The 12,009-nt window shown below is 39.3% G+C and overlaps 1 protein-coding gene across 6 annotated transcripts in view; it reads right to left on the bottom strand.

Annotated features, from left to right (window-relative positions):
* MYRIP (myosin VIIA and Rab interacting protein) overlaps positions 1-12,009 on the bottom strand; it is a 209,077-nt gene that overhangs the window by 25,558 nt on the left and 171,510 nt on the right. For 5 of the 6 annotated variants that reach the window (XM_064416898.1, XM_064416884.1, XM_064416895.1 and 2 more), the window contains 2 exons: positions 11,194-11,371; positions 6,198-6,847 (listed from right to left, as the gene is read on the bottom strand). In XM_064416898.1, coding sequence (XP_064272968.1) covers positions 6,198-6,847; positions 11,194-11,371 — 828 coding nt within the window. Of the gene's footprint in view, positions 1-6,197; positions 6,848-10,217; positions 10,314-11,193; positions 11,372-12,009 lie in introns of all 6 variants that reach the window. The other variant, XM_064416922.1, reaches the window with a different exon arrangement.

The raw sequence follows: 12,009 nt of genomic DNA, 5'->3' as shown, positions 1-12,009 counted from the left end.
ACTCCCTCACAAACCCTACCTACCAAACTGCTCTTAATGGATTGACACATTGCATTCATAATGTCAGTTCTCATCTTTCATACAGCAAACTATACTGGAGTGTTCAGCACTTTCACAGTGTTCTGGAAAACTTTTGTCAGCAGTTATTTGCAATTCAATCAATTACACAACTAAATTATTCCTTTATAGTTCACCTTCAGGATGCAGAAGGCTCTTTTAGAAAATCAGGATTTGAAGGAACAACAGAAATTTGAGAGCTACAATAGAAGGGGAACCATGGGTTTATGCTGAAACTCTTTTCCCAAACAATCAGCTTCTGCAAAATAAAAAGCTTTTTCTGCTAAAAAGCTGCTCAATCATCAAAAACAACATTTCAAACCAGTGTGTTTTCACTTCAGTTTTATAATATGACATGCTCCTATATACATGCAAAAGACTGGTGTATTTTACCTCTTAAATTAAAAATCACTATCATAACAATGTTTCCTCAAATTGCAAGAGAAGTTTTCTTCAGACATTTCTTGCATATCACTCCACAACTCATTATAAATATCAGTATTACACCCCAACCAACAATCTGCCAATGACCAATACTCACAAGTCACTAAACTACTATAAAAAAACCCCTGAAATCTGTTGCTGAATCAATCAGTCAATCAATTTGCACCCAGGAAAGAAACAATCATAATTTATGTGATATACAGGATAGAAATCCCAGCTAAACTGTGCGCTTGTATTTATGAGACTACAGTTCAGTGAAGATACAGCTCATTAAACCTGAGCTATTTACAGCTAGGTATCTAGTCTAAACTAATTAGTGGAACCCCTCTTCACTTGAATTACCTCCATTTATTTAATTGGTACCTCCAAAAATTGGTACTACTCTCATCTACTAAAACCTGGTTTAGGATTACAGCTCTGCACTAGGGGTGTGGGCATAGTCTAGCAGCATTGATGAAGATTGAACATGGTTTACCTTGAGATCAGGTCTGCAAGGAAAAGAAGAAAATCCCTTTCTATGCAGACATTTGAGCAGATCAAGCTTGTAAAGACAAGAATTTGGTATCCTTGTTTAAATGAGCTTGCAGATATGAATATAAAATCTAGTGGAGCAGTGAGGGAGGCTGGCAGTCCAGAGTGGTGGATTTTCCCACACTTCCTCCTCACTGCTGTACTGACAGACTTCACTGTGCAGCAGGACATGCATCAGTCCTCTGGGGGCTTCTTAAATAGATCTGCTTAGCTTGAACTGCTTAGCAGCTTTATTGGAGTAGCAATACACAGACAGACCCATGGGAAGCACCACCAGTTAATAGAAAGAATCTGTATTGACAACAGCAACATGACAACTTCTCTTGATCCCAGAAAAATACCAGGCTTCACAGAATCACACATGGCAGCAACCTAAAGATCTTTTTGCTAGGTCTGCCAGCACAGATGAACGTCATGAGATGCTTTGGCAACCCGAGGGTCTCAATCTGCATTAGCTAGATCTGTGTTTTTAATACATATTGTTTCTTGGGTGAGGACTCATCTTGACAGTATTGACTGTATGGACTCAGGTATGCCTATATCCCCTTTTTTAGCTTTCCAGCCTCTTTTAAATGAGTGAGTGGATTATCTATATTGGCTAGAGCTGTTAATTCCTGTGCACATGAAGAGATAATGGTACCTTACACTGCTGCACTTTGTGGTTTCTGGTAATAGAAGGCTGCTTGACTTGTGTGTTGGGCTTTTCAGATAGTGGCAGAAAACTATTTGTGAGGAGATTATACCTCTTTCATGGATTGACAAGTTAAAAAATGCATCAGCAGCCGTGAAAAAAGTAATTGAAAGGTACTACAATTATTATTGAATAGATGTTGCATTAAATTTTGTTATTCTTTCCTGTTCATGTTTTCATTCTTTCTGTTAAGTTTAATGACATTTTTGTGCCATTACACAAATCATTGTATAAATTCCCATTTGCATCTGTCAGCAATACATAATGCTAGTAACTGCAAACAAGAATAAAGGGCTACCATTTTATCTGAAAACTGAGTTTTTGTGAGGGCCTGGTGGACTGACACAGCCATGAACCCAGTTTCGCTAAAAGAAAATCAAGTGTTTTTATGCAAGCATAAGTCTTTTAGGAGACAATGAAAACAACAAATACACCTTTACTCATAAATATTGTCCAAATCCTTGCACACAAATTGCTGATCAGAGTGGATGGAAATGAAATACACAAAAAAGATGCTCCAGAACAAAATCTATGTTAAACTATACATTCTGAGAGAAAGTTCCCTTCATATAGGAAACAAAAAATTGGAGCCTAAAATTTGTAGGAGAATACACAAATTGTGAGGTTTGCAGGCAGTTTCTCATCAAGAGCCAGAGCGATTTCAAAGAAATCGGGAGCTGTGTTCAAAGAATACACCCCAAGCGCCATCCCGTGGGAACAGGCAGCCTGACAGTGCTCACCCCTTACCTGGCTGCAGGGCAGGATGGCTGTAATTAACAGGTGGGGTCGCCTGATCAAAGAAGCAAACTCATAATGAGGGCACTTCTTTCACTCGAAGCAATTAAGCCCCTCCACTTTGCATCAGAAACATAAGAATTTCAGCTGCATTAAGCAACAGTCATATTCTTCTCTCAAAAAGATGAGAGTCAATATATCAATATTATTATTCTAATAGTATCAACTATTATTACAATTATTAATAATAAAAAATATTTTTAAAATTTATTTAAAAATAAAAATCAGATAATAACTGGTGGCTTAAGTGTTCATTTTTTGTAAAAAGTTACTATTTGAAATTTAATCATTAAAAGCAAGGTTGCACTTTGCAGTTCAGTTCCCACAGAAATATGTCTTTTGTGGTATATAAGCAATCAGATACTATTTATAGTAGGATTTCAGTTTTATCACGACAGTTTTCATATCTTGCTTCATGACTGTGTTTATGGCATCTTACAGACAGCTCAGTAATGGAGCTTCTTCTTTTATTTATCATTAAGCAAACTCTTCCACAGATACAGCACATCTCCGTATCTGTCTCAGGTTTCCCCTTCTAAGTCACTGAACACTTTACACAAAAAATTCTCTCTCAGTCAAAAAGCTGACATTCCACTGTTGTGCCTAAAATATATTTTTAAAAAAGTGCCACAGCATTATCCTACTCTAGGAACTGGATCCTGATTTAAAAATACCTGATTTAAAATTGAAATTAATTTATGAGTTATGAACTGACTACAGTTTTTCCAGAACATAACTGCTTACAACTCTCTAGACTCAGAGCAAAGAAGAAAAAGGGCTTGTTTTCATCTCACTGAGAAAAAACAAGAGTAAAAAACAAGAAAGCAACCTTCACTATATGGAAATTAAAAATGAACCCCCAACTTTTAGACTGATAAACTGAAATCCTGTTCTGCAATGCTGATGAAAACACAGTGCTTAACAAATTATCATTTTCTATTACATTGCAGTAAAATAAGATTATATTCCAATGCAGTGAAGTACTGAAAAAGTGTGTTTCTTTACTGCAATTAACATATAATCAATTATTCACTGTCTAATATCTTGGTTCAACAAGAGTTCGGAAGAGTTTGTATGGTCTCTGCAAACTCTGCATAATCTCATCATGTGAAAAGCTATGCCTGGTTTCAGACCCTGCAGTCAATCTTTCTTAAGTCTATGCTGACTGCAGTTCTTCACACACCTACATTATAATTTTGTAGAACAGTTTATATGTAGGGCTCTCCGTGCTACAGCCTCAATCATTTTACCAAGATCAATACATTATTCTGGGGAATATATGAAACTCTGACATCCCTTTAATCTCATTTTCCTGAGCACTGTAAATGATGTCTGGCTAATTCATCTTCATACATTAATTCTGGTTCCTTACACACATGACAATTTTAGTTGCTTTCTAGAATTGTTCAATCATGCAACATTCTTGCTCTAAATTGTGGTAGGCAGTCCATTCCTGGTGCCAACAGTGCTTGTTTGCCAGAGGCTGGAGAAAAAGTTCTACAAATGTGAGCACCAGCTGTCAAATCAGCCACCTCTGTGTGTGTGTGTGTGTGTGTATGTGTGTGTCCAAACACAAACTAAACACATGCAAACCCACTCATACATAGATTTCCTAGTGAGAATTTCATTGCTTTGGAAACAGTGACATGATCTGGAGGCACTGTGCCTCTGCTTGCCCAACTGAGGAAGCAGGGGAGCAGGAACAGCCTCTTTTAGCCTGCAGGGTAAAATGAAGGGGAGAGTGGGTGAGAATCCCGAATCTTGCACTTTCAGCACATCAGAGCGGTTACAAGAGACAAAGCAACTCACAAAAGATTTGGGAAAGAAGAATAATTTTCCACACCAGCTTGCACTTTGAAGCACACACTAAGATGCTAAAGGATGCCATCATGGATGCTTGGGAAGCACCCTGCCTTTCTGACCTCACCTGGATGAGCGTGGGGCGGGGGAGGAGGTGTTACATTGGATATTATGAACAATTTCTTCACAGAAAGGATTATCCAGCACTGGAACAGGCTGCCCAGGGAAGTGGTTGATTCACCATCCCTGGAGGTATTTAAAACACATGTAGTCATGGCACTTAGGGACAACGTTTAGTGTTCGACCCCGCAGTGCAGGGTTAATAGCTGGACTTGATGATTTTAAAAGTGTTTCCAATCTAAATGATTCTATGATTCTAGAATGTCTCCAGGACTTTCTCTGAGCTCTGATCTTCCATGCTCTGAGTATTGTCTATTGTGATAGGAAATCTCAATATGAATACAGACACACAGAAGTCATGAAAGAAACAAAACAAAACAAAGCCATAAAGCTAAATGCAGAAGTCTGTGTACAAGATATAATCTTTGTTCAGTCCCTGTAAAGCCTTGTAATTCTGCCTGATGTTCTAAGAAATCAATAATGGCCACTGATGTGTCATCAGATCACATTATCTTACATCATGCTCGCCTTTGAGAACTGTTGATTTTAAATATATGAGGACACAAGTATAAATGAATCAGTACAGAACACCCCGAACACCCACACTCTGTCCTAAAAGCAGATGGAATGGGTCCAGAATTAATGACATCCAGCATTTAAAGCCCTGCTGAAATCCTAGAATCCTAATATTGACTTACAAGCAGCTGTACTGATGTTTTTCTACAGGAAATACAGGCTAGGAGCACAAGGAAAGAAAAACTGTTCCAGGCATCCACAATTTGGTCAGATAGGTTTAGGACTGAATCAGGCTGCTCTTAATCAGAGGCACAGGGAGAAGCCAGCCCTCAGCTCCTTGCTTCAGGCTTATTATTACTCAGCTTCAGGATTTAAGAGGGGTAGGATGTGGGAAATGGAACTGGACAAGGTGTCAATATTCTCCTGAGCTTGTGTGCTTGCACTGCTAACAAAATGCTGGGGAACAAATGGATCCCTTACTATCAGTCCCAGGTCTGGACAAACTCCACATAGAGGAGACTTGACTTTCTGGTTATCCACCTGTAATTATTCACCTTTCTTTCTGGTTAACACCTGTGGTTTAAAATAAATGTTTCCTATCTTCAAGCTGTATCAACAATTTTTCAGAGTTTGAGATAGTACAGTCTGGGGTTTTTGCTTGTTTCTTTGGGTTTTATTTGTTCTCTTAATGAATTGACAAATTATTTAAATTGAAGTAGTTTGCAAACACTAACCCTAACACAAGAGAACTCATCTTAAGATGACCAATTAAAAGCAGATGTCACTTGGACTGGATTTCACAAAAAGCCCTTTTTGAATTTCTGCTGCTCATTAGCTTTATCCCTTACCAGATTATTTGTAGACACTGCAGGGCAGATTCCCAGGCATATGAGTTATTTCTTATACCAAGAAAACAGAAGTTAAAAAATCCCCAGCAACAAAACAAGTGATTAATTAACATTTGTCAGCTGTTGACAAATCCTGAGGGTTTTTTTCTTAAGAGCACTGTATTTTACAACATTAACAAAGTCTTTGATTGGATGAAAGTGGCCTATTTGAGAAAAAGGTAAAGCCTGTCTAACACCCTACTTTTTCTTCTTCTTGCTTAGGAGACATAAGGAGGATAAAGCTTGCAAGAACACTCCACCTCCCACTCATGATTCACATGATATTGCCAGCATAGCTTAATTAGTTTTGCCCAGGTCTTCCTGAGAATGCATTTGGTAAGCTCAAACACAATTACCTGACTTAAATTCATCTTGTTGGCTTTTGCCTGATTCTTTTCTTCACATAAGTCTTCAGACGTGGCTTTGTTCTTCTTCCACCTTCTTGATCTCTTTTCTAAATCATAATGGACTCCTTCAGTCTCACTGCTGTCTGAATACTCCAAGCTAGTTGCCTGTGGATTGAAATTTACATCTAGTTCTCCATGGAAGTGCTTCTTTTCTATTCTGGGCATATCACTTTGAGTTCTGCTTTGCAACCAGAGAAGTTTGCTAGGTCCTTTCGCTTCCTGGGAAGAGTTTACTGAAGATGTTTCCGAATCAGAGAACAGTGTCTCAGTGTTGGTGTATAACCCAGAGGAGGGGGAGGTCACTGCCTGGTACTGATCATTGCCATAAACCCACTCGGTGCCATACTGGGAATTGGAGTAATAGAAGTCGTCTGCCAACTGTCGAGGTCTCCGCCGCAGCTTGTTCAAGGCCACGTTCCAGTCATAGTCATCCTCGCTGTCCGAGCCCATCTCGTCATAGGCAGACACAATGCTGGACTCGCTCTCCAAAGCTTTGAACACCTGACTCTTTGGTTTGGCGAGCATTCGAGGACGAGGCAGAGTGACATTCTGCAAAGCCACCCAGTTTCCATCGGTGCTTTGGAAAACAGAAGGCGGACCTATGGAAAGGAAACGAGAACACCTGTGATCACACTGTGAAGGGCTGATTGTACTTGCCACAGATTGAAAGTTTCAACAAAACCAACAAACAAACCCAAGTGCTGCTGCCACATGAACTCTCCCATGTTGAGAGCCAAGCTGCACTACCACTTAGAAGCCACCACTTTAAGTCATGGTGATGACTAAAATTGGAGAGTACTTGGACCAAAGTTTTTTTCTAAAAGAATGATTGGGAAAGACTGATGGAACATAGGCACACAGGCATGCATAAATCCTGAGTTTTGCAAACGTCCTTCATTCTGCGTGCAATTCTGGTCCCTCACATTGAAAAGGAAATATGGAAAAAGAATCAGAGAAGAGCAACAGAGGTTGCACCAGGTTCTGAAATAGTGTCCAGTCAAGGAATGATTAAATAAGCCAGAGCTCTGCCATCTGGAGGACAGAAGACTGAGAGAATACATGCTAAAAGAGATGGGGAATCTCTTCCACCCTAACTACTAGAGGGCATGAAGTGAAGCTAGAGAGATCAAGGTTTTAACCAAACAAAAGAAAGCAGTGTGATGCAATGAATACCAGACCTATCGAGCTTCTTGCCTAAGGTTTTTCTGGATGCTTGAAATTATCTGTGATAAAACAGAGATGGCTATGAACATGGAGAAATCCATTAAAATTTACTGAATACAGAAAAATACTTTAGTTCTAGAGGTTCAGAGCCTACTTAGAGGCAGTAAGAAAAACACTTGCTTTGTCCTAATCTCTGCTTGTGGCTGCTGTTATTGTACCCCAGACTAAATACCAAATGACCAATTCTGTCTGACACAAGCACTGCTGCTCTTGTATCCTTCCACATTTTCAGAGTATGTTTTACAGCTCCAACATAAAAACCAAAAAAGTCACAAATATGCTCAGAAAGTGCTCTGTAACTCTCATAACTCCGAGAATTGCATTTCTTCTAAATTTAGATTTAATTTCCAATCAAAACTGAAAATTCCCCTCATGGGAAATATGGATATGTGATGACTCTGCCTTCTGCAGCACTTGAAAAATATATAATGCCATGGATTTACACAGTAAATCCAGCTTACCGAATGAACTTTTCAGACTTAAGAATTCCTCACATGGATTCAAATTTGTTATTTTCAGAAACCTACAGAAATACTTAATATAAGCCATTAGTTTTCTCATAATGTAAGCAGAACATCACTATTTTGAAATGGACACAGTAATATCTGGGTCTGTTGTAGAATATAATTAGGCATTTTGTATTAGATGGTTACAAATACTAGGCTGAAAAGAAGATTACTTTTCCCCTGGAATTGTTCTTAAAGAACATTAGTATGCAGTAAGCTGTGCTTAGTTTAAAAAAAACAAAGTCTGAGGTGGACTATCACCACCAAAGTACCCCCACAAAAAACAAAACAAAAATTAAATGGTAATTAAACTTAGGAGCTATGACAGTTTTATGACAACTTTGCATTTCTTACTCATTTGAATCCTTTTGGCTTGTTTCCACTTCCTAAGTTTTAAGTCAATTCAGAGAACTTGAGAAAATACAATTCTTACTCCTGCTTAAAAGGAAATCAAAATTATACTAGTTCTCTTGTAGTGACCAACCAAAGGTATAACTGAAGTCAGGTGTGTAAGGAGAAGTAGTAATTCTTTATTGTAACCCCTGATTTTGGAGAAAAAAACCCAAACAAGCTATCATGCACAAGAAATTTCTGCTTGTTTACTCTTCTTAACTATACTAACTAATCTAAGTATAGGGTTCTCCTGAGAGGAAGAACTTTCCTTAAAACATTGTTCCTTCAAACAAAGCCAACAGCTCTGCAGGATATAAATCTCCAATAGGAACTGAATTCAGCTGCACCACATTACACAAATGTAATGGGGAGCCACAAGCTTTTTTTCTCCCCCAAGCCATATCCCCTTATTCTATTTAACACCACCAGGTGCGAATCAGTCTACCAACCACAGTTAACTGAAGAAAGGACAGGATAGTAGTGGATTACATTTTAGAGGACAAACAGGGTAGAAAGCAACTGAGACCTCTATATTCAGAAAGCTGACTCAGCTTTATCCCACTTTTATTCTACAATGTCAAGTGCTCCCTTCCTGATTTTCCCAAATGAAGTCACTTACTTGAAAGAATGTTTTTTCACACAATTCTTTGGTCATAAGCTATAATTCATCCATGTGAGAAGGTAAAAAATATTTAAGAAGTTTCATTGTAAGACTATTGATAAAGTCAAATGCTCTTGAGTTACCATTTAAACAAATACAAACTGTAACCAAAATGAATTGTGAGCTACTTTTTGGCTACATGGCTAAAAAGCCCATTTATGTTACCACACCAAACTCTTGGCTGAGATTTCTCTTGTTTTCTGTATCATAATACAAAGCTGCTTATTACTGCACAGGTGAGACCATACTTACAGATATTAGCACAGTCAGCTATTTACTATTAGCTCAATAGGCACCACAGTTTCATAACAAACATGGTTTTCAGATGAAAGGAGCAGAACAAATCCTCTGTGTAGAGCACCCAAAAAGAAACTGGGTCAATTTGCCATTCTGCTGTGGTTAAGCAATTGTTAAATACTAAATTGCTCAACAGTTGAATGCAATGGGATTCAAGTGGGTGCTTAAATTTAAGGACCAAATTAACTGCTTTACTGAAAATAGGTTTTCCACTGAAATGCCCCGGAGAAAAACACTTCTGATAGTAGGTTGTTTAAGAAATTCACAGAGCAATGCATACTTGGTTAAGCCAGATTTCAGTACTACTTTAACATTAAATTTCTTTCATGGGGAGGAGAAGTATTGAAATTGTCCACATTTCAGTCTCCCCAGTTGTCAACTGGGATTACAGATAAACAAATTGAACACATGGGCAGCCCTGGTCATGCCACCAAACCCAAACACACATTGTAACTGCTTCTGCCTGCCAGTGCCCAGCGAGGCAGCTGGGGGAGGTACAGCAGCAGTGAACTCACCCCACAAAAGAAGTTTTCTGCTTGTACAGCTTCATGAACCAGTGTGCTACAGGGGTCAGATGGGTTCTATAGCTGCTACAAGAGAAGAAGCAAGAACAGGCAGATTCTGCCACGGGATGACAACACTTGGAACCAGGGAATGCTGCTGCAACGAGTTCAGCTCTTCCCCTTGTGCAACTGCAGGGGTGAAAACTAACCAACACTATGGTGAGGGTTGCCTGGTGCTACAGTTTTGTAGCCTTGCAAATGCTTCAGCCAGAACAAGATAGGCAGTGGAAATGGGAACACCCCAAGAGCAGGAGCCACAACTGCAGAAGCACAGGAAGGGTTAGGTTGGAAGGGACCACAGTGGGTCACAGCTGGTCCAACCAACCTGCACATGGCACAGGATTGCATCCAGACTCTTGAATATCTTCAGTGAAGGGGACTCCACAGCATCTCTGGGCAACCTGTTCCAGCACTTGGTCACCTGCATAGTGAAGAAGTTCTTTCTCATATCCACATGGAACTTTCTGTGCATCAGTTTCTGCCTGTTGTCTCTTGTCCTATTGCTTGACACCACTGAGCAGAGCCTGGATCCATCCTCTGACACATTCCCTTCAGATACTTATATACATTGATATCTTCTTCAGTTACAACCTGTCTTTATGTCATCTAGAAGTAAGCAGGGAATTGCATTCTTTCCCAGGATGCTGATTCAGGAATGGAGCTGACTTGGAAAGCTGCTCACCATCCACCATCCACACCTAACACATGATGACGGTCAGATCCAGGGAAGCTGCTGCTCTGTGAAGTTCCTACACATACAGCTTCCTCAGACTAGTCTGGAAGCACCAGTGAGTAGGGCTGCACAGAACACTGCACTTGTGAATTCATCAGGGTTGAAAATAAAGCCATAAGGAGCAATTCTAAATGTGAATTATTTTAATGACTGGCTCACCACAGAATCTCGTGAACAGCTACCCTGTGTCATGGAAGGGACACAATGGGCTGCAAACTCCTTCAACTGGAGGACAGGTTAACAGTGACAAAGAAGGGCCCTTGTGCTCTTGTGTCTTAGAAGCCCTGAAATGTATCCAAACTAACTGTCTAAATTTTGTGGCAGTCCAAAATCAACTTCACAAAGACCCACATTTTGAATAATTTTTTTTAAAGAAAGTTAAGACAAGCAATGACATAGCCCAATGAAATTGTGACACGACAACATCAAATATACATTTTACATTTGACCTCTGAAAGCACAAAGGTCAGCAGAAATGCCCCAGAGAAGGTCCTTGCTTTAAGTTGTATTTATTCCACATGTGAGTGAGAACCAAAAAAAGAATCTTATTCGTACTAGAAATATTTACTTGTTTCATTTAGCCTGTCTACACTCTTCCAGCTGGGTAAAGCAGAGTGCTTGTGTTCCTTCTGCTTCCTGGACTGTCCCTTTTGCTGCCTCCCAAGAGCCTCGGCCACAGATGATGCAGGGTCTTGTCCTTTACTGGCCGTATCTTCACTAGCCAGGGAGAATGCAGACTGAGACCTCTGTGGGATTAAAAATCAGAGAGTGAAATTTAAAAACAGAAGAAGATAATTGTTCAACTCTTTACCATAATTAGTATTCAGTTATCTATGGAAGTGTGGGATCTGCTAACATCACAAATTGGATTTAATGTATTCAAAATAATTCAGCATTAGATTGCTTATTTATGTGCATTTCTGATGCTATGCAAAGAGGCAGGAAATTGTTTATACTACCATGGACCAGATGGAGAGAAATAACTAAGGTGAAGTTGTTGGGAATGTGCTTGGTAAGGACTGATATCAAACTGCTTTGACTCAAGTTAGCCAGAAAGGGATCCCATTGTGGTGAGACAAGATGATCTATTGTTGGCTCAACAGGCCATCTGGTGTAACAATTTGCAGCAGTTAAAAATTGAAAAAAAAGCAAACAAACAGCCTGTTACCCAGAAACAGATATGCAACTCAACTGATTTCAATGCAGAATTCTGTTTGCTAGGACATACATACAAAACACCCAATTTAACACCTATACATAACACCCAATATGCTGAGCAGTTTTATTCCATCTTAGTAATGAACTCAACTTAGCCTACGATTGCACTTCTGTTTAGTTCTAGGAGGGTCACATTTCAAGGGATAATAAGATAAAATATTATTGT

The sequence above is a fragment of the Passer domesticus genome, chromosome 1, assembly GCF_036417665.1.
Source record: "Passer domesticus isolate bPasDom1 chromosome 1, bPasDom1.hap1, whole genome shotgun sequence".
NCBI classification, from domain to species: Eukaryota; Metazoa; Chordata; class Aves; order Passeriformes; family Passeridae; genus Passer; species Passer domesticus.
Note: the sequence above shows the minus strand (reverse complement) of the source record. Positions and strands in the feature narration are given on the sequence as shown.